The sequence below is a fragment of the Orycteropus afer genome, unplaced genomic scaffold (assembly GCF_000298275.1).
Source record: "Orycteropus afer afer isolate SDZICR_OR568_19922 unplaced genomic scaffold, OryAfe1.0 scaffold00192, whole genome shotgun sequence".
Lineage (NCBI taxonomy): Eukaryota > Metazoa > Chordata > Mammalia > Tubulidentata > Orycteropodidae > Orycteropus > Orycteropus afer.
In genome coordinates, this window is record NW_006921779.1 from 5,897,161 (window position 1) to 5,920,800 (window position 23,640).

General features: G+C 38.0%; 1 protein-coding gene across 1 annotated transcript in view; it reads right to left on the reverse strand.

Moving 5' to 3' along the window:
• The window catches only part of ZMYM4 (zinc finger MYM-type containing 4), a 79,549-nt gene that overhangs the window by 18,938 nt on the left and 36,971 nt on the right, over positions 1–23,640 (reverse strand). Inside the window, exons 17-24 of the mRNA XM_007947662.2 lie at positions 15,026–15,144; positions 13,451–13,622; positions 7,461–7,514; positions 6,863–7,042; positions 6,260–6,354; positions 4,236–4,407; positions 3,964–4,059; positions 193–344 (exon numbers count right to left, since the gene is read on the reverse strand). Of these exons, the coding sequence (XP_007945853.2) occupies positions 193–344; positions 3,964–4,059; positions 4,236–4,407; positions 6,260–6,354; positions 6,863–7,042; positions 7,461–7,514; positions 13,451–13,622; positions 15,026–15,144 (1,040 nt within the window). The remainder of the gene's footprint in view (positions 1–192; positions 345–3,963; positions 4,060–4,235; positions 4,408–6,259; positions 6,355–6,862; positions 7,043–7,460; positions 7,515–13,450; positions 13,623–15,025; positions 15,145–23,640) is intronic.

Genomic DNA, 23,640 nt, shown 5'->3' on the forward strand with positions numbered 1-23,640 from the left:
CTAATAAAAAAAAAAAAAAAAAAGAAGAAGGGCTCTATGATCAAGACTTTTTAATTAGCGTCAATGGTTCATTAAGAGTATTGGAGTAGCATCAAACAAATAATATACACTATAATTTTTCAGCTTAATTCACAAGGTTTTCAGAATCATTAAAACTGCAATCAATCTGATAACAATTAAATAATTTGATACCTGCTGAATTCCAAGGCACAAGTATAAAATACTGTCTGGATCATATTTTTCACCATTTGGTCTTCGCACCTCTTGGATAAACTGGCATAAGCCCAAACTCAACTCAGCAAAATTGCAGGACAAAATATCTTCCTTCAGTTTGATAGAGCGGACTGTGTAGAAAGGTAGAAAACACCTGAAACATTAACTTATAACAAACGTAGTAACATTACTTGATTCAACACATTCAATACAAAAAGCATTCAATAAAACTGTGTCCCAGGCATTGTGGTATAAACCGGTTGATCCTTGGGTTAAAGACAGATACTGATCTTGAAGCTTTTAGTTAGGGAATAGAGATAATTCAGTGCAAATGGTGTTAAGAGGTACTATGAGAGAGGTTATTGGTTTGTTTTTGTTGTTTTTTACTGGGTTTTATGAAAACAGACATGGCACATCTAATTGACTGGAAAGACTCAAGATTAGATTCTAGAGGATATGATACTTAAGCTAGCTCTTGAAAGGTGAAGAAGAATTAAACAGGTACTAGGTGAAGTATTCCGATCAAAGAATACAAAAAGATTTCCCAAAGTATATTGCACAGCACACTAGTCTTAGTGGGGTCCTAAAAGCCATCGAAGGATGTAACAATTAGTCTCTCCATGTCCAGAGCAAAGAAGAACGAAGAAAATCAAAGACACATGGAAACAGTGTACGTGACCCTGAGACCAGGAAAACTACATGGTGCCTGGCCACCACTGTTAACCACTCAGAAAGGGATCAAAATTGGAGATCCTGGATAGAGCAGGAAAAAAAATATGGAATAAAACTCAAAATCATAAAAAAAAAAAGACCAGACTTACTGATCTGATAGAGACTGGTGAAACCCCTATGGTTCCTAGTTATCCTCTGGGCCTGGAACTGAACTCACTCCCATGGCTTCCAACCAAACAACAGACAGGACTAAAAGGTGAACAGTAATACCACATAGGTACACTTCTAAGAACAACCAATCACAGGAGATCAGAAGGGCAGTATTTGCACAGGGAGACAACTTTGAAAGCAGGAATGTAACCAAAAAAGGTAACCACAAGGAAGAAGTGGGAAGAGAGCTGTTAATGATGGGGGTCGCAATCAGTGTTGTGAAACTCAATGTGCAGGAACTATTAAATGGAAAAGAAATTTGCTCTGTAAACTTTCACCCTAATCATAACAAACAAACAAAGATACACTAGTTTTATATAATAACTGGAGAAAATTATGTCTCTGAGGTCTGATAAATTTGGAAAATGCTACATACTGTATCTGCCTCTAAAGAATTCATAATACCTTTTGGTACGTTTTAAAGCTTTTGAGAATATCTGCAATACAGAATGCTGTTTAACTTTAACTCAGATTTATTTGAATATAAATCCTGAACCAAACCCGTTGCTGTAGAGTCAATTATAAGTTATAGTGACCCTATAGGATGGGAGTAGAATTACTCCAAAGAGTTTCCAAGGCTGTAAATCTTTATGGACGTAGACTGTCACTTATTTCTATCACGGAGTGGTTGGTAGGTTTGAATCACTGACCTTTCAGTTAGCAGTTGAGTGCTAAAGCGCTACGTTACCAAGGCTCCCTTATTTGAACAAAGAACACGTCAAATAGCACACAACATCCCACAAATGCTCAGAAATGCAGAATATAGTATGTGTTAGTCCACAAAAGTGAAAAGGTTCAAGGAACTTAGGTGGTCAGAATAGCAAAAAGGGAAAGAAGGGGAAGATCATGGTGCAGATTTTGAAGGCAATGAAGAACTGAATTAATTGTGAACAGAGAAGCTATCCAATTGGATTACTTGTAGAGATCCTACTCATTTACACTGTAGGCTTAGAATTAAAACACGTTTTCAAGTCATTGCTCTTCTGGATTTAGAGACAAGATTTCATGTGGCACAGTGGTTAAAGCATTCAGCTACTAACCAGAAGGTTGACAGTTTGAACCCACCAGGTGCTCCACAGGAGAAAGATGAAGTGGTCTGCTTTCATAAAGGTTATATCCCTGGAAACCCTATGGGGGAGTTCTACTTTGTCCTATAGAGTTACTACGAGTTTGAATCAACTTGATGGAAGTGGGTTTTTTGGTTTTCATGTTCCCAGTACCTGGGCTCCCCTGAGATGGCTCTGTAAAGGGCAAGCAGTGGTTCATGAGGTCAAGGACCATGTTTGCCTTGTTCACTCCAGTCCACACACACCACCATACCCAGTACATAACAGGTATTCAGTATTTTCAGGATAAACAGGTAACAGAAATGTCTAGGCATCCCCTGCATTTAGACCCTGCAGTCTAATACAATATTCTCTCCACACTCAACTCCTCCCTCCCTTTTTTTTCTAATACAAAGAGTACTATAGCTCAAGGGGAATGTTAAGGGCCTGACAAACCACCACAGTAGGAGTTTATTTAAATAAACCTGGATGAGAGAGATTACATCTATAGGACCTCAAATGGTCATCTACAATGCAGAGCCAGGAACTATCTACTTCAATATGGAAGGTTTCAAAAACCAGCAGTGAAGACTGAGGGGAAGTCAAGAGTCATGCAAGCACTGAAGAGACTATATAGTTGGAAAGGGGCTAAAAAATCTTGTTACACGGATATATTCATCTCTTTCCCCATCACATTCCACAGAGAATTTAAGTCGCTTACATAAAATATAGAAAATAAAACAGCAAAATATAAACTGCAAAGAAAGATTTAGAATAGGGTGTTAAAACCAGTGGAAAAAAGAAAACTATGCAGGATCTAAAATTATAAATTGTTTTTTCATTTGAACTGTTTATTTGGCTGAAATGATAACCACAAGCAGGCTCAATTATATTGTTAGGAAAAATTCCTATAGAGAAAGTAAGGCTTGTCCAGGTGGTTTTTACAAATAAATAAGTAAAAAGTCTCACACGAACAACAACAATAATACAGAAACAGGGTACATGAAGACGTATTTTGAAGTTCTTGCATACTGTTTGAAAATGTAACAAAATTCCTTTTATGTGCAAAATCTCACAATCAGAAGACATAATCTTACTTTCATAAAAAACTATTACTAGTTAACAGGAGTTAGGGGAAGTAGAGTACTTAAAAAATATATGTATACATAGATATAAAACTGATGGTTAAAAATGTATCCTACTTTCAGAGATGTTAAAATAAGAAAGAAAAAAAAAAAAAAGTTTCACCACTCTTCACTGATTACAGGCATGTAAAATGAGCCATGTTGGAAAACAGTTTTGGTGGGGGGTGGGGAGGGAAGAAGGGTAGCAATGAATTATACACTTAAAGAATGGTTATAATGGCAAATTTTATGTTATATATGTTTTACCACAGTTAAAACATAAAATTTAAAAATAAGGGGGTGAGAAAGTCACAGAGAGTGAAAGACCTAAAGACACCTCAACCAAATGCAATGGATAAACCTTCCTTGGGCCCTGGTTCAAACAAATAAATTCAAAACAGTATTTTGAGATAATTATAGAAAATTAATCATGAATATTAAGTGATTATTCATTTTGTTAGGTGTGAAAATGGCAACATGGAATGCTAAAAAGGAAGTACCTATTTCAATGGGGAGATAAAGTATTTATGGGTAAAATGGTATCTAGCTGGGGGCATAAAAAAAAGTGAAATAGGGTATTTTTCTTTTTGTAACTTTAAGACTTCAAATCTTAAATAATTGACACATCCAATTTACAGATCTAAATAGACAGCAATGCCACAAATAACTGAGACCGCATGGGGAAAAACAAGTTTTACCTCTACAGCCTGGCTCTGAGGAGTCTTGAGAGAGTGCATGGTCTTGAGGATTTCCTAAAGGATCAGAACATGGGCTAGAAGAGGTGTGTTCACCTCCTGACAGAGAGAGAAAAAAGATAGGAAATTTCAATAAAGACAGGAAAATTAAGTAAACCCAAAGTGAAGTTTTATGGTATTTCTGATGCAGGATTTCTCTCTTTTGTGTATATCTATACCACAGTTTCCATCTCCCTTCACCTAGGTCAAGACCCAGATTCACGTTGTATATTTACCTCCACATTTCAGATCCCCTTGTTCTTCCTTTGCATTTTTCCACTGAACCCAATTCTTCCAGGCATTTACGCCATACATGTATTTCAGTGTCATCCCAGACACTGAACACCCTTGAAGGGCTCCCTGAATAAGACTTCTGGGCTCCACAGACATTATAGACTTCTTCCGTCCCTGTAAGATGATTTCAAAAAAGAACAAAGTCAAACTTACACTCCTAAGTCTCACTGTAAATTTACAATCATCAAGGCAGGGTGGTACTAGCATAACAACAGATGCACAGATTAACGGATCATAATGGAAAATTCAGATAATAACCCACATATATATGGTCAATTGACTTTAAACAAAAAAGAGCCAACGAAATTTAATGGGGAAAGAATAGTCTTTTTTAAGAGAGGCGCTGAACATATGCAAAGAAAAAAAAGAACTTTGACCTTAACACAATACAAAAATTACCTCAAAACAGATTACAGACAAACATAAAAGTTTACAGTTTCATATAAAGCTTTTAGAAGAAAATATAAGACAGAAATCTTAGTGATCATGGGTTAGGCAAAAATTTCTAGATGGAATACTAAAAAGCATGAGCTATAAAAGAATAAATATTGATAAATTGGACTTTCTCAAAATCAAAATTTTCTGTTCTTCAAAAGATACCATTAAGACAAGGAAAAAGAAAAACACAGAATGGAATATTTGCAAACTTATATATGATTAAGTAGTTGTATCCAGAATAAGAATACTTACAACTCAATATGATTACAATAAACCTCTTCAAAAATGAAAAAAAAAAGTACACAAGATATGAACAGACACTTTACCAAAGAAGATACACAAATGCCAAATATACTTATAAAAAGATGCTCAACATCAGTAATCACTAGGATAATACAAATTAAAACCACAATGAGATACTACTACATACCACTAGAAAGGCTAAAATTAATAGTCAGCATTGCCACATGCTGGCCAAGGTTTGGAGCTTCCATGTACTGCTGGTGGGAGTGTAAATGGTACACCACTTTGGAAACAGTCTAACACTCTCATAAGGTTCAAAAGGCATATACTTCAAGTCCTAACAATCCCATGCCTATTAATCTTCCCAAGACAAACGAAAACATTTGTTTATACAAAGATTTATAAGAGAATGCTCAGAGCAACTTTATTCAAAATAGTCCAAAATTGGAAGCAATACAAATTTTCATCTTTTGAGCAGCTAATTGTGGTTTGTACATACAATGAAATGCTATTCAGAAAAAAGAAAAAAAAAAAAAAAGCAATGAACTACCGATACATAAAACAACATGGATGAATCTCAAAAACATAATGCTAAGTGAAAGAGGCCAACAGCCTACTACGTATTACACAGCCCAATTCATACGAAATTTTAGAAAGGCAAAAGCAGGTCAGTGGTTTTCAGGAGCTGCAACTGGAGTCTGACTACAAAAGGACACAAAGGAACTTCTTGAGAGAATGGAAGAGTTCTCCGTCACAGTTGTACTGGTAGTTACACATTCTATACACATTTATCAAAGCCCACCATATTTTATACTGAAAACTTAGGCTTTCTAAATGTAATTATACCTCAATGGAGCTAATTACAAATAATACGACTATTTTTCTTTTACTTCTGGTATGGGAAAGTCTTTTCAACATGAAAAATAGTTCATACTAATTTCACGATTATACTATACTATATAAAATAGATAATACCTCATTATTATAATATATAAAAGCAGCTCAATATAGAGACTTCTAAGAGAGAGATCACAAGAAAGATTATTTTAAAAAACAACAACCCTCAATTACAGAAACAAAATAAAAAGCCTCTGCTCAAAGAAATATAAAAATACACAGTTCTTGGTTTTCAGAAACAAAAACAAAAGTGTTAAACTATGAAGCTGCAAACTAATGTAAGGAATTCTCTGATCTGGCTGTTAACAGAGTTCTTCAACAGCAAAAACTAATAAACACAGCAAAATGAAGGAAAGGAAGCGCCAGAAAAATTTAAGGTGCTGCTTACTCTTCGTCTGGGCTGTGGGAACCCATCTCTGTGTCGTCGTCTCGTTCGGGAACGTGCCTGGATTCCCTGTCCCTTATTAAGGGGGTCAAAGGATTCTATAATAATCAGCACAAAGCATAATGTGAGGCAAAAAGCTCAAACTCAGATTAGGGAAAAATATTAAGTAATTATTACTGCATTATATTGTTTCTGATAAAGAATTTCACTTACATGCGTAAGATAAACAAAGGATATAGAACACTTAAATGACAACTTCCTGACAATCAAGACAACCTCTTATATGGTTACTATTCAGAAGGAAGATGGGGCAATCTACTTTCGTAGAGATACTGCCTCAGAAACTCAAGGATGGGGTTGCTATGAGTCAAATCAACTAGACGGCATTGAGTTGTTTTTTTTTTTTTTGGTTTGGTTATTATAGGAAAGGTAAAAAACTGAAAACCAAAAACAAACTACTCACTTGTAAGAGTAATAATGGTACAAATTAAGGCCTTCAAAAGCAGGTATGATTTATGCCCTAATTATTATCTTTAACACATTATAGCTACTTAATAATGTCCACTGATATAAAGGACTTTGGACAGAAGGCAATGTTGCACAAACCTGATGGAAAATCTGCTTCCAGATCCTGTTCCGTTTCCCCTTTTGAGAACTGTTTCAATTCTAAGTCAGCCTCTTGCACAGCATTTGACTTTAAGGCATAATGATTCAGTTCTTCCTCCCAGCTATGTGGAGTAGACACTGCCTCTGATTCAAGATCACCACTGTATGTACTTCCTTGATCTAAAATTTATAGAAAACAAATAATTCCCCAAACAAGACTGACCCCTGATATGCTCAAAAATCTTTCTAAATTCATGAACATCAAAAACTGAACTATGGTTGCTACACAATTACCTAGGGAAACTAAAGAAATAAATTTGCTCATCAGCCTCACAGAACTGGCTTCATACTCGTACTAGGCACTTTAAAATATTATCTCATTTAATTCTTAAAACTTTTGAGGTAGCTTTTATTGTTCTCATTACAAATTAGCACACAATTATAGACCTTTGATGACCCTTATAAACAGCTACAATTTATAAATAGTAATTAAATTGCCAATATTAAATGCAAGGTGTCTGAGAGTCTATTCTGTATGGACTTCTATTAGTAACAGAGTAGTATTTCTAAGACCCAAATTATATATACAATTACAAACCTTTTTCAAATATCTTGGTGTCTAGAAAGAGTTCCTGTTCAGAAGTCTGAGATCCTAAAGAGAAAGAAAGTCAACAATAAGACAATTTATATGCATACTCAGAGCAACTCACATTTCAAATGCTTTTGAGTCAATTTTGACTCAGAATGACCCTGTAGGACAGAGGAGAACTACCCCATGGGGTTTCCAAGGCTGTAATCTTTACAGAAGCAGACTGCCACACCTTCCTCCCAGAGCGGCTCCTGGGTGTGAACTGTCGACTTCTTGGTTAGCAGCTGAGCACTTAACCACTCCACCGGTAGAGTTCCTATGAATAATATTGTGTGGTTGTTATGTGCCTTCGAGTCGGACCTGACTCATATTAGGGAGTTCTAAATAAACAGTCTTCAGATGCAGAAAGAACTATTTCTTAATGAGATTGAGCACTGGAAGTAGTGTAGTTAAACAAATTATTATTGTTAACAGTGGTTCAGTGGTGGTATTTCCAGATGGTGGTATGAATGAAGTCATGGAAAGACAGACCATTACTTTTGATTTTACACTCTTTTGTGGTATTTGAAATGTTTTTTTTTTCCACCATGACATACAGATACATACATATATATTTATTCAGAGATTGACAAATCTACTTGAAATTATTTTCCCCCCAAAGTATAACCTTTACCACTGCACTGAAAGATCTGTTAGACTCATAAAATAAATGTGCTAAGTCAACACAGGGAACTAAAGAACACATTTAATCAATTGTAAGCTACCTAAAAACGTGAAATCAAAGAAAAATTACCCAGATCCCCTCAGGTGGAATTCTTTTCCCCTTCCACTGTATTTCTAAACCATGTGAACTTACTTATACTACAGTGATTGTGACAGTCTTGAAGTTAATTTTTGAAAGTTTTTCTCTTTGACTCAGTTGTACACAAAGATCAAGTTACAACACTGTATAGGTGAAGCACTCGATAAAGGTTAATTACAGATGTAAAAGGAGAAGCCAGTTTAAAATAAGGTTTATCAAGAATTGTTTGAACTTCCAGACAATGTACCACACATGAGTGATCAACACAGTAGCACTGAGGAAGAGGAAGACAGAGGTACATGCGACATACAGACAAGAAAGATGAACTCTTTTGCACATACAGTACTGCGTTCCCAGTGATGGCATACATTGATCTATGGGTGGACAGGCTGAACAATCAGGTATGTCTAGGTAGGAGGCAGTGTGCCCATGACCGTGTATAGGGTTGGCAAACAAAGTCTCTACAAGCTTATCTGTATGTTCTGTAACAATGTCCAGTTATATAGTAGAGCAGACAAGGGACAAGGCTGTGGTGACTTCTTGGCCACAGCCAGCTACCCAGAGAGAGCGAGTATTGTTGGACCTGTGAGCTCGGGACCATGGTCCCAAGGGACATCAAACTCAACTGGCATAACATACTACACAAAAACACTGTTCCACATCCTACTTGGGCGAGTAGTGACCGGAATCTTACAAGCTTGCAAACAACCATCTAGATGCAATAATGCGTTTCTCCTAGTCCAGACCAAAGAAGAATGAAGAAAACTAAAGATGCACTGAAACAATTAGTCCAAGAAACCGGTACACCATGTGATCCTCAGCCTATATGACCATGAGACCAGAAGAACTAGATGGTGTCCACCTACACTGTCCACCACTCAGACGGGGATCTCTGTAGGAGATCCTGGATAGAGTGGGAGAACAATGTGGAACAAAACTCAGAATTATTTAAAAAAAAAAAGACCACGCTTGCTTGTCTGATAGACTCTGGTGAAACTCCTGAGACTACGACCCATAGCTGTTCTTCAGGTCTGGAATTGAACTCCTGTGGCTTTCAGCCAAATGAAAGACTGGCATATGGGCTGCACATTTACATCAGGCACATAACCTACCTGGGGAGATCAATCATGGGAGAACAGAAGGGCATGTATGCACAGGAAGCCAGGTCAGGGGGCAGGAGTGCATGGGAGGGAAGGACACAGGGAAGAGGTAACTATGGGGAGGAAGTGGGAAGGGAGCTATTATGTACATTGTGGGAAACCGCAGTCAATGTCATGAGACAAAATATATATGAACTGCTGTATGGAAAATGAAACTACTCTGTAAACTTTCACCCAAATCACAATAAAAATTGAAAAAAAAAAAAAGAATTGTTTGAACTTCTAAACTAAATACACTATCAGAAAATTAAGCACAGGGACAATACTCTAAGATACTAAATTCCATACAGAACAAAACTGTGAGATTATAAATTAAAGAGTAAAATGGGATCAAAAACATTAAGATAATAAAAGATAAACTTTTACCTATCTCTCAGAATATATATGATTTCAAAACTTACTAACAACATGATAGAAATGTTGATTGTTTTTCAAATTCAACAGCTTTTAGTAAACCACTTAGCATTTATAAGATAAAAATTCAATGGCAAGCTGTGGTGGATTTTACACCACTGGAAAAATTCTCAAGAGTAGTTTCTTTGTTTTTTTTTTGAGAGTTGGGATGTTTATTATAATTTAAATAAAATAACTTTAAAAGCAAGTGGGCTTTGGGGGCTGCAGTATTGTCTTCTTGATTTCCACACAACAGGGTGAAAGCAGCCAAAAAAAAGATCCTTCCCAGATACAACTACCTTCTTGGAGAATTTCCTGGTTGTAGCAGAACTTCCTGATTTCCTAGTCCTGATCCTGGCTGCCCTGCTCATCACCTTTAAGGCCTGGGACAAGAATCTGCATGGAGCAGGCCTCTTTGGCAGTCAGTTGAGGATAACCAGACCTTAGCAGCGACAGGATGACCATCTTGCTCCAGCACTAGTAGCAAAGTTCATAAGACAGAAAGTAACAAATGCTGGTGAGGATGTGGAGAGATTGGAACTCTCACGGCTGGTGGGACTGTAAAAAGGTACAACACTATGGAAAGCAGTATGGCGATTCCTTCAAAAGTTGGAATTAGAAATACCATTTGACCCAGCCATTCCATTACTAGGTATATATCCTAAAGAAGTGAGAGCCATGACAAGAACAGACATATGCACACCAGTGCTCATCGCGGCACTAATTACAATAGCCAAAAGATGGAAACAACCTAGGTATCCGTCAACTGAGGAATGGATAACTAAACTGTGGTATATACACACAATGGAATACTATGCAACCCAAAAGAATAACCTAGAATCCGCAAAATACTGCATAACGTGGATGAACTTGGAGGACATTATGCTGAGTGAAATAAGTCAATCACAAAAGGACAAATATTGTGTTAGTCTGTTATTGTAAAAGTCAAGGAAAAGTTTATCTTTGGAAGGAATAGTTGAACTTGTGGGCTTGGGACCATAGTCGCAGGGGACATCAAGCTCAATTGGCACAACATACTACACAAAACATTGTTCCACTTCCTATTTTGGAGAGTAGCAACTAGGATCTTAAAAGCTTGCAAGCAGCCATCTAGATGCAATGATGGGTCTCTCCTCATCCAGAGCAAAGAACAATGAAGAAAACCAAATATTCATGGAAACAATTATTCCTAGTGACTGGTACACCAGTCTGCAGTACTGCAATCTACAGCCTATATGGCTATGACCAGAAGAACTAAATGGTGCCCAGCTACCACTGTCATCCACTTGGAAGGGGATCTATGTAGGAGATCCTGGATAGAGAAGGAGAACAACGTGGAACAAAATTCAAAATCATTTGGGGGGGAGAACAGGTTTGCTGGTCTGATAGAGCCTGGTGGAACCACTAAGACTCTGGCCCCTAGCTGCCCTTCAGGTCTGGAATTGAATGCATACCTGTGGCTTCCAGCCAAACAGAAGACAGACATAGGAGTTGAACTTTTACCTGAGGTAGATACACTCCTTGGAGAGAACAACCATGAGAAAAAGGACTGTTTATGCACAGGGAGACAGCTCAGAGGGCAGGAGTGCATGGAGCGATGGATGTAGGGAAGAGGTAACTAACTGGAGGAAGTGGGAGGGGAGCTGTTGCATTGTAGGAAATTGTAGTCAATGTCATGAGACAAAATGTATGTGAACTGCTGTACGGAAAGTGAATTTGCGCTGTAAATTTTCACCCAAATCACAATTAAAAAAAAAAAAAAAAAGAGTAGTTTCTTTGCTCATCAGTTTTGATATGCTATAATGTATTACATATTTCAAATTACTTTAAACACCATTTTCTTTATCTTTTACTATGATTATCATTAATCTCTACCTAGTAACACAGACACACAGACAAGTAAAATCACATCTTAAAAGAGATGACTTCACGATATCAAAATTATTATTAAATCCTGGTTAATATGTGCTTTGGAATCAGAGATCTGGATTTAAGTTCTGTCCCTTACTGACTGCATAACTAGGACAAGTATCTATTTTCCAGACAAGGAATTTGAAGTAAACAATGACCCTGTGGTAGGTAAGGTTGTGTGTCAACTTGGCTGAGCTATGGTTTTGAGTGGCTGAGCAGCTGGATGCAGTTATTCTCCACGATGAGAATGAATGTGGTGTATCACTTCCATGGTAGAATCTGCTGTGAACAGTTAATTAGTTGCTTTCAGGATACGGCCTGCTTCTTATATATAAGGATACGCTTTAAGAAAGGTCTGGAACTTCTTAGCACTACTGGATCCTGCATTTGGCCCAGTCATCAGTAGCCTGCCATGTTGCCTGCCAATTGTGGAACTATTTCTGGACCTGAACTAGTGGCTGCCATGTTGCTTGCTAATCTTGGGACTGTGTCATTTTACTTGTTGACCTTGGGTTTGTCAGCCTCAGCAGCTACCTCAGTTAAGAGATTCCTCCAGTTCCAGTGGGCTAGAATTAAGAAGCAGAGCTGAAACTCAAGTATGAGGGAGGTCTTCACCCAGCCTCTAGAATTGGCACTCTAAACTCGGACTTCTATCCTCCTAAACTGTAAAAGAATAAATCCCTGTTTGTTAAAGCCATCCACTTTTGGTATGTCTGTTAGAGCAGCACTAGAGAACCAAAACAGTTCTCCTCAAGGACTGTTGGGAAGATTAAATATAGCTATGTGCCTAATGCACTTAAGACAATGCCTAGAATATGCTAAGCACACATAGGTTAACTACTGTTACTATCTTTATTCCACACTAACAGAATGGGATTTGCCTATAAATTATTCTAAGCTAAATGGTTTTCCATCCTAAATTCTATTTACCCTTTACCAGCATGCTGGTTATTATAAAACAGGAATTCTTTTTTTTTTTTTTAAATTTTATTTTGATTTGGGTGAAGATTTACAGAGTAAATTCACTTTTCGTACAGCAGTTCATATGTCTTGTCTCATGTCATTGACCAAAATTTACAATGCAACAGCTCCCCTCCCACTTCCTCCCCATAGTTACCTCTTCCCACCGTCCATCCCTCCATACTCTCCTGTGCCCTGAGCTGTCTCCCTGTGCATAAGCAGCCCTTCCTTCTCCCATGATTGTTCTCTCCAGGGTGTGTGTCTACTTGAGGTAACTCACTTGCTTATACTTTAAAACAGGAATTCTTATCTAGGGACCATAGCCTTAAAACAGAGATAAAAACAAAAAGTGATCTATGTTTTCTATTGTGTTACCAGTAAGTTTTTAAATCATATATATTCTAAGAGATATGTAAAAGTTTATCTTTTATTATCTCAATGTTTTGGATTCCATTTTGCTCTTTAATTTAAAATCTCATGGTTCTGCCTTATATGGAACTTAATGTCTTAGAATACTACCCCTGTGCTTATCTTAGACTTCCAGGTTATTTTCCTAGGCTCTGTAACAACTAAAAATTGTACTGAATATTGATACTGAGTTTTCGTTTATAAAAAAGGAAAGAGGTTTCAGAGGTACCAACAACTTTAACAACTCAGAGTCTTCGTATTTAAATATAATGAATTTAGAAATACCCTGAATGCCTGATACCTAAAACGACTTGGGTCACTTGCAAAATCTTTAGATGTGTCTTTTCTTTCAAGACTATACCAACCTCCCTGGGATAAAGTCTTTTCCTTCTCTTCATCTTCTGCAATCATTTCTGCCATCTCAAGGAGATCAGCTTCAAATGGATGTGTGGGAAGCTTTTCCTTAATATCTTCAATACTTTCGGTGACTTTATCTTCATTATCCACTGAGAGTGGAACAAGCATTGGGACAGGCATCTGAAAGACCGAGGACAGGTTGAAGATTTTCTTAGGCAACAGATACATCATGAAAACCACTATTTGTGAAATGTGGTAAGAATTAAAATAATTTTAAAAATTCAAGATATTTTCATTGCTGATAATTAAAGTGCCCTTGTTAGTTTGTTTTTTTATAAGAACAAACCAAACCTAACCCAACCCACTGCCATCAAGTCGATTTTGACTCACAGTGACTGTATACGGCAGAACAGAACTTCCCAGTAGGTTTTTCAAAGTTACAAATCTTTACAGAAGCAGATTGCCTCATTGTTCTCCTGTGGAGCAGCTGGTAGGTTCAAACCACTGACCTGGTTAGCAGCTGAATGCCTTAACCACTATGCCACAGGGCTCCTTTTTATAAGATCAAAACAAACCAAACGCATTGTTTGACTTCAACTCTTAGTGACCCTACAGGGCAGAACAGAACTTCCTGGTAGGGTTTTCAAGGTTGTAAATCTTTATGGAAATAGACTGTCTCATCTTCCTTCCATGGAGAAGCTGGTAGGTTTGAAACACTGACTTTCTGGTTAGCAGTCAAATGTCTTACTCACTATGCAGCTCCATTTAAATAAAAATTCAATAAGCTTTTTTTTTTTTTTAAAAATAAGTGATTTTTTGACACTCAACAAAATGTGTCTCTACATCCTCTAAACACAATCCTCTAATGCAATTTTGTTGGTTTTTGCTTGGATTTGTTATTTAACATTTTCACACAACTGCTTCCCTTAAGAATTCAGTACCAGGGAAAAATGTATTTCCTCTGAAAAATGGATATATAGTTCTTTAATAAAAACTGAGAATCATGTAAAGCATGTTATTCCTCTTTCCACCCCTGCTAGAATCTAGGATTCTAACACAGTTTTTCATCTTTTTCTCTTTATTGGTCTCCTTACATGCAGCTTTTTAAAAGAAGCACTAAGAAGGTTGAATACAAAGAGAAGCAGTCTTCTACATACTTCATATTAAGTAATGTGGTAACAGCAAACCATGTTGTTGTTGTTATTTGCCATAGAGTCGGCCCCGACTCCTAGCGACCCCTCCTTGGGTTTCCAAGGCAGTTATCACTATGGAAGTAGGATTGCCCAACCTTCCTTCCGGGGAGTGGCTGGTGGGTTTGAACCGCCCGCCTTCTGGTTAGCAGTCAAGTGCCTTAGGCACTATGCTACCAGAGCTCCCACAGCCAACCATGTTGTTGTTATGTGCCCTCGAGTCAGCCCTGACTCATAGCGACCCCTCCTTGGGTTTCCCGAGGCAGTATCACTACGGAAGTAGGATTGCCCAACCTTCCTATATTTTACTAACAATTGAAAAATTTCTCTAAGGTACAAAATTTTAACTGAGAAAAATGCTATATTAGCCCTAGTCTCTAAATGATTACTCACTGGAACTGGAATTCCAAAGGGGACCGGTGCATATTGAGTATACAGATGAAGAGGTATGGGTACAAACACTGGCACAGGGACTGGTACCACAATGATCTGGGGTTGACTTGGAGTGTCTTCTATTGAAAAAAAAAAAAAAAAAGGCATCAAAACATAGAGAGTTAGAAAATACATTTTAATAAAATTTCAATAAAAGAGATTTATACTCAAAAATGCATGTAATCTACAGCACTAGGAACTCTTAGGAAAGAGAAATCAACTGCAGAACAAAGAAAGACTTGAGTATAACAGTGATTCAAAGTGGGTAACAAATCATAAATGTCAATGATGTGAGGATAAAATGAATGAAAAATGTAACTTGGACAGAAGCATGAAAAAAACTGCAACAGTAACCTAAAGAGTATGGAAAATAGTGTGCTGACAGGAATAAGTAAGCTGTGTTAATAAGTAGTACACCTGTTGCCATTGAGTCAACTCAAAGTTATCCTATAGGACAGAGTAGAACCACCCCATAGGTTTCCCAAGGCTATAAATCTTTATGGAAATGGACTGTCACCTCTTTCTCCCATAGAGCGCCTGGTAGGTTCAAACTGCCGGCCTTTCAGTTAATAGTCAAGCATGTTAACCACTATACCATACGGTAGAGAGGGACCAAAACGCAAATTTTTGAATTATTTCTAGTAGATAATAGGGAGCTACTTGGTAATAAGCTAAGCCATAGGCTGTATTATTCACCAGAGAAGCCTGGAAACAAATGAAACAAACAGCAGCTAAATGCCCTCTTGGGGACAGAACAAACTTTAAAGAATGGCCTCAAAACTGCCCTGCCTGAATTGAATTGGATCAGAAGGCTGAGCAGTTAATGCCTCAAAGCTATCAAAAAACCGATAAAGCAATCAGCTGATAATCAGTGGAGCCTAAAGGCTAGGTAGTGTATCAAATAAGGAAGACAGTCTGCTTAGTAGAGAGATCTGGGAAACAAATACTCAGAGATCCCTACTAAACTCAGTCATCTCAGGCTAACTGTACACATACCCAAGTCTGTCCCCTCCTAGGTATGATACCCAAAGCTTCACATTACAGGGCACAGAAAGAACGTAGAATTCACTAAAATAGCCAAGTCACAAAACAAGCACAAGCCACAGAGAGCAAGAGGGGAATTTTAGTATACAAAGTTGCTATATTACATAAAATGTCTCGGTTTCAATAAAAAAAAATTATGACACCTATAATAAACAGCAAAGTGTGATCCATACACAGGAAAAAAAAGCAAGTAAAAGAGACTGCCTGTTAAGAGGGACTAGAGGTCATGTAAGAGGGACCAGAGGTCAGACTGAACAAAGACTTTAAAATAAACATTGTAAGTAAAGAAAGGTATGATGACAATGTCTCTTCAAAAAAAGAATTATCAATAAAGAGATAGAAATACAAATTTTGATTCCATGAAAATTTCTACGTATATGGCTTTTAAACAATTTTTATGATCTTCAAAAAACTTTAATAATGCAAAGTCACACATACCTCACCAACAGAGAATAAAAATAAAAGGTCTTTATTAACTGAAGAAAAAAAGCCACGATTCTGATTCAATCCAATTTACTAGGATTATTCATGTCTCTCACCAACATGTGATCAATGATTTGTCAAAAACACTTGCCAACTAAAATTCAGACTTATCCAATACACTAAATATAATAATCTTAATCTAGAAATGTCATTAGAAATAAAATTCAGAACGTATCTTTTAAAGCTCATATTACTAAAGTAACTCAAACATAAGGAAGCTAATTATAAGTGGATAGTATGGACTTTGGAACTAAAAAAAAATTACATTTAATCACAATATAACCAATGTACTAACCTCTAGACCCATGACGCTGAGATAATTCTATGTGTTCTTCCAAAAAACATAAGAGTATAAATTATATCTTGTTCTGAACAGCAGTGTTATGAGTACAAGTTAGCTAATAAATGGACAAACTTATTAGAAACGGTAAATTAAAAGAAAAAGGTAGATAATTATGTTCTCAAATAAGATATAACATGTTGCTGTTAAGTGCCGTCGAGTTGGCCCCGACTCGTAGCAACCCTATGTATGACACAACGAAACACTGTCCAGTCCTTTGCCATCCTAATAATTTCTGGCATTCTTGAGCCTATCATTGCATCCACTGTGTCAACACATCTCAGTGAGGGTCTTCCCTTTCTTCACCGACCCTCTATTTCTCTACTTTACCAAGCACGATATCCTTCTCCAGGGAATGGACCCCTCTAAGAACATGACCAAAGTAGGTGATGTGTAGTAAAATACTTAGTGTGGCTTTTCTACCCATAAGTCTTTATAAACTCAGTGGTGGAATGAGCAACTGAGGAGCTCCCGATTGTAAATGTTATCCACCTGGGGTATTTCTGTTGGGCGTGGCACAAAGCAATGTTTCTGGGAGGCTCACTCTCTCTCAGGTGTTTAGAATTCTGATGTTATGATTGGTTGGTTTGGCCACTCTGCCGAGTTCAAACGGAGGCCTCCCGGAGGCAGAACTCTCTCTCTGGCTGCTGGCTGAGGAAGGACGTGCCCCTGAGAGACACGTGCTGCTGGCAAAGAGACGCAAGAGACATGCATTGCTGAGATAGACACCAAGGGACATGCACTGCTGGGGGAGAGACTGTGAGAGACTTGGCTGAGAGACGGTGGGCTGGGAGAGAGACTGAGCATTTTTCCTGAACTTGAATTGTAGCCTGATGCTTCCCTAATAAACCCCATAATCTGTGAGTTCTGTGTGGCCACTGCAGTGAATTATCAAACCCAGGAGAGAAGTGGTGGGTGCTTTGGGAGGAAGGGCTGGAGGGAGGCAGCATGTCTGGCCTTGTAGTAATAGGCCTTGGGCTATTGATGGTGATTCTGTCTTCCTCTTGTGTGGTTATTGGAGGTCGGGAGATGTGGCCTCCTTGCCCTTTTTTGCAGTAGGTAAGATAAAGTTTGGCCATTTTGCCTTCCACGAAGCATCCCAGCTGCACTTCCTCCAGGTCAGATTGGTGATATGCAGATGACACAACCTTGGTTGCTAAAAGTGAAGAATACTTGAAGCACTTACTGATGAAGATAAAAGACTACTACTGTCCTCACTATGGATTATGTCAACATGAAGAAAACGAAAATCCTTACAACTGGACTAATAAGCAACATCATGATAAATGGAGAAAAGATCGAAGTTGTCAGGGATTTCATTTTACTTGGATCCACATGCAAGTAACATCCATGCAAGCAGCAGTCAGGAAACCAGATGTCATACTGAAATGAGAAAATCTGCTGTAAAAGACCTCTTTAAAGAAGACATCACTTTGAAGAGTAAGGTGGCACCTGACCCAAGCCATGGTATTTTCAGTTGCCTCATCTGCATGTGAAAAGCTGGACAATGAATAATAAGGAAGAATGAAGAAGGGCAGACTGCCTTTGAATTGTGGTAATGACGAACAATACTGAAAATACCATGGACTGCCAGAATAATGAATAAATCTGTCCTTTTCACTTTCAGCAAGGAAGGTTACATCATGTGCATATCAGGCTGTTAATGACTCTTCCTCCAATCCTGATGCCGTGTTCTTCTTCATACAGTCCACATTCTTAGATTATTTGCTTAGCATACAGACTGAATTAAGTATGGTTAAAGGATACAACCCTGACACACACCCTACCTGATTTTACACCATGCAGTATTTCCTTGTTCTGTTTGAATGACAGCCTCTTGGTCTACGTACAGGTCCCTCATGAGAACAATTAAGTGTTCTGTAATTCCCATTCTTTGCAATGTTATCCATAAGTTGTTATGATTCTCACACTTGAATACTTTTGCATAGTTAATAAAACACAGGTAGACATCTTCCTGGTATTCTTTGCTTTCAGCCAAGATCCATTTAATATCAGCAATGATTTTTCTCCTTCTATGTCCTCCTCTGAATCCAACTTGAAATTCTGGAAGTTCCCTGTCAATATACTGCTGCAACTATTTCTGAATTACCTTCAGCAAAATTTTACTTGTATGTGACGTTAATAATATTGTTGAATAATTTCCACATTCTGTTGGATTATGTTTCTTTGGAACAGGCACAAATAGGGATCTCTTCCAGTTGATTGGAGCTATGGTGGCATAGCACCTAAGGCATCTAACTGCTAACCAGAGGGCTGGTGGTTGAAACCTACCAACCACTTCTCAGATGGAGAACTGGGTAATATACTTCTGTAGAGATACTGCCTCGGAAATCCAAGGAGGGGCGGCAATGAATTGAAACTGACTTGACAGCAGTGAGGTCCCCCCACCCGGTTGATCAGCCAGGTAGCTGTCTTCCAAATTTCTTTCTTTTTATAAATACATTTTATTGAAATATAATTTATGTACAGTGAAATACACAAAACTGAGGTGAGTGGGTCAATGTACGTATGTATGTATGTATTTTTGCAGTGCTCCCTCCCAACCCTGGTAACTAACAAAGTTTCCTTCCATATATAAAGCTCTCCTTGACAATTACAATAATGAACTAATACTACATTTGTCCTTCGGTGACTCAGCATAATGCCCTCTAAGTTCATCAATGTTATGTGGTGTTTTACAGATTCTACATTATTCTTTAGTGTTGCACAGTATTCCATTGTGTGTATGCGGTGTAGTAAATTCCTCAGTGTGGCTTTTCTACCCATAAGTCTTTGTAAACTCCAAGGTGGGAATTGCTATTAGCAACTGAGGAGATCCTGATTTTAAAGTCCCCACCTGGGTTATTTCTGTTGGGCGTGGCACAATACAAAGTTCTGGGAGGTTCCCACTCTCTCTCACACGTGCTTAGAGTTCTGATGCTGTGATTGGCTAGTTTTCACCACCCTTCCGGGCTCAAAAGGAGGTCTCCTGGAGGCAGAACTCTCTCTGACTGCTGGTTGAGGAAGACGTGCTGCTGAAAGAGACACATGCCCCTGAAAGAGACAGGCGTTGCTGGGAAAGAGACGCAAGAGACACGCATTGCTGAGTGAGACACCAAGGGACCAGTGCTGCTGGGAAAGAGACTGAGAGAGACTGTTGGCCGAGGGACGGTGGGCTGGGAGAGAGACTGAGCATTCTTCCTGAACTTGAGTTGTAGCCTGGTGCTTCCCTAATAAACCCCATAATCTGTGAGTTCTGTGTGGCCACTGCAGTGAATTATCGAACCCAGGAGAGAGGTGATGGGTGCTTTGGGAGGAACGGTTGGAGAAAGGGCTGGAGGGAGGTAGCATGTCTGGCCTTGCAGTAATAGGCCTTGGGTTACTGCTGGTAATCCTGTCTTCCTCTTGTCGGATTAGAGGAGGTCAGAACATGTCTCCTCCATGCCGTTTTAGCAGTGTGTATGTACCATAGTTTGGACAACAATTCTTCTGCTGATGGGCATATAATGTCATTCATTGCCTATTACGGTAGTTTTTGTCTTAAAGTCAATTTTATCAGAAATTAACATCTCCACTCCTGATCTTTTATAGTTGCCATTTGCTTCATGTATCTTTTTCCAACCTTTGATTTTTAGTCTCTTTTTGTCTTTCTCTCTCAAGTGTGTCTCTTGTAGACAGCATATTGATGGGTTATGTTTTCTTATCCAGTCTGCAATTCTCCATCTCTTGAGTGGTGCATTTAATATACTGACATTCAGTGTAATTATCGACAAGTATGGATTTGTTGCTGTCATTTTTGTTGTGTTTTTTTGTGGTGTTACTGATTTCTGTGTTCCATATAATTTTCTGTGCTGAGCTCATTTTCTTTATATACCATGTTATTGCTTTATTCATTTCCATTGTTTTAGTATTTGCTAAATATCTATGCTGGTCCTCTTTTTACTTTGATGTGAAGGTTTATCATTTTTCTTTGAGGTTACCCTGTGATTTATAATTTTCTTCCCAAGTTTAGAATAGTGCATTCTATCTTGAGGTTGTGTCTAGACTTCCCTACCATTTAGAAATTCTATAACTATACAATTTTTTCTCTCTTTTTGGTTTGTAGTTGTCCTCATTTGCCAACTTGATGTCTCTAGTTCCCTGTTTACAATCTTGTAGTCTTATTTACTTTGGATACTTCCATAACTGTGTTGGTTTCTGGGTTATATCATGCTTGTTAATGGTTGGTTGCTATATGCTGTTGTTGGTTCACTGTCCAAAGGACTCCCTTCAGCATCTCTTATAAGGTTGGTTTGTCGTTGTTGTTGTTGTGTGCCGTCGAGTCGACCCCAACTCACAGCAACCCCTCCTTGGGTTTCTGAGGCAGTATCACTACAGAAGTAGATTGCCCAACCTTCCTACCGAGGAGTGGCTGGTGGGTTTGAACCACCAGCCTTCTGGTTAGCAGTCAAGTGCCATAGGCACTATGCTACCAGAGCTTTAACAAATTTCCTTAATGTCTGCTTATCTGGGAATGTCCTAATTTCAACATTGTATTTGAGGGACAATTTTGCTGGGTATATAATTCTTGGTTGGAAATTGTTTGCTTTAAGGTTTCTATAAAAACCATTCCATTGTCTTCTCTCCTGTATGGTTTCTGCCAAGAAATCCAAGCTAGTCTTAACCGGTCGCCCCTTACAAGTAACTTTTCATTTTTTCCATGCATTTTTCAGGATTCTTTGTCTCTGTGATTTTGGTGAGTTTGATGATGATATGTCTTGGTGATTTTCTTTTGGGATCTATCCTGTTTGGGGTTCACTGGACTTCTTGAATGGATATATTCACATCTTTAATCATACCAAGGAAATTCTCTTCCAACAATTCTTCCACAATTTTCTCTGTGGTTTCATTTTTCTCTTCCAGTTCTGGAATTCCGATTACACATAGATTATTCCTTCTGATGGTATCCCACATGAACCTTAGGCTTTCTTCATTTTGTTTTGATTTTTTTTCTGATTGATCCCTTTCCAATAAGTATTGAGGTATTTCTCTTCAGTCTCACGAATTCTGTCTTCCATTGATTCAATTCTACTCCTTTGCCTGTTCAATGTGTTACCTAGTTTGGAGAATTTAGTATTAACCTCCTGGATTTCTATCTATAGATTTTTTATTATTTCTAATTTTTCATTTATTTTGTCATTTTTCTTGTATTATCTTGCGAAATTGTTCTAGGGTTTTGTCTGTGTTTTCCTCCATTTTTTCAATGTTTTCCTTAATATGTCTCTCAATCCATTGAAGATAACTAAATATAATTCTTTTGAATTCCTTATCAAAGAGTTCCAATGCTGCATCTTCCTCAGTGATTTGTTTTGGGTCTGTATCTTGGTACTTGTTTCTCCTGCTTTATCTTGCTTCTTTGTGTGGACTGTGATGCTCTGTTGTCTCTGAGACATTGTGACATTTTTGTGTATTTAATTGGTGATTTTATGTTGGAGTGATTTGCCCACAATTTTTGTTTTCTTTGGGTATTATCTATGAATACAGGGTACTGTGCTCCCCTATTCACTAGTTCGCAGCACTTATACACTCACCACCTATCTCCTTTCCTGTTGTCAGCCTCTTGTATGTCTCTGCCATCCTTGGCAAATGGAGCCTATTAGGTCCTCTTTTCATTCAGGTTTTTCTTCTCGTTGGTGCCTAATCCACTTCTGTATGCTTCCTTTCAAAGCTCAGGGCTCCAAGATTATCTTCTGTATGTCTGTCAACTGGTTTCTCTTTTCTTTGTTGAAGAGGGTCTGTGAAGCTTGTCTGCCCATTCTGCCACCTTACTTGAAGTCAAGCCATCTTCCAAATTGCTTGGCATAAACAAGCAAGCACCTCCATCACTGCATTTGTTTGTTGAAACATTTCAGTGGGTATTCTGTCAATTCCAGGAGCCTTGTTATTCACTAATTTGTTCAGTGTAGCTTGGATTTCTTTCTTCACTACCATTATTTCTTGATTATATGCTACCTCCTGAAATAGTTGGACATCGACCAATTCTTTTTTCATAGAGTGATTCTGTGTATTCCTTCCATCTTCTTTTGATGTTTGCTGCATCGTTCAGTTTTGCCCATAGAACCCTTCAATACTGCAACTTAAGAACTGAATTTTTAAATTTCTTTCAGTTTGAAAAATGCCGAGGATGTTCTTTCCTTTTGATTTTCTAATTCCAGGTCTTTACACATTTCATTATAATATATAATAACCATTTATTGAGTGCCTCATATGTATTAGGTACATACATAAAGAATGTCATACAATTCTCTCAATGATTGTTACCCATAGATATTTTCATTTTAACTTATCAGATGACAAAACAGATCCACAAAAAAGCAACTCTCAAATATCATGCAGCAACCACAGGCTGAACTGGTATTAAAAGCCAGGTTTAAATAATTCTAAAACATATGCTTATTCCACAATATTACAGTCATTAAAATAACATGGTAATAAAAGAAGTGTTTACATTATGGCATTATCACTTTTTTTACTGTGATTTCGGTGAAGATTTACAGAGCAAATTCACTTTGCATACAGCAGTTCACATATACTTTGTCGCATGTCACTGACCACAGTTTACCACAATGCAACAGCTCCCCTCCCACTTCTTCCCCATAGTTACCTCTTCCCAGTGTCCATCCCTCCATACTCTCCTGCCCCCTGAGCTGTCTCCCTGTGCATAAGCAGC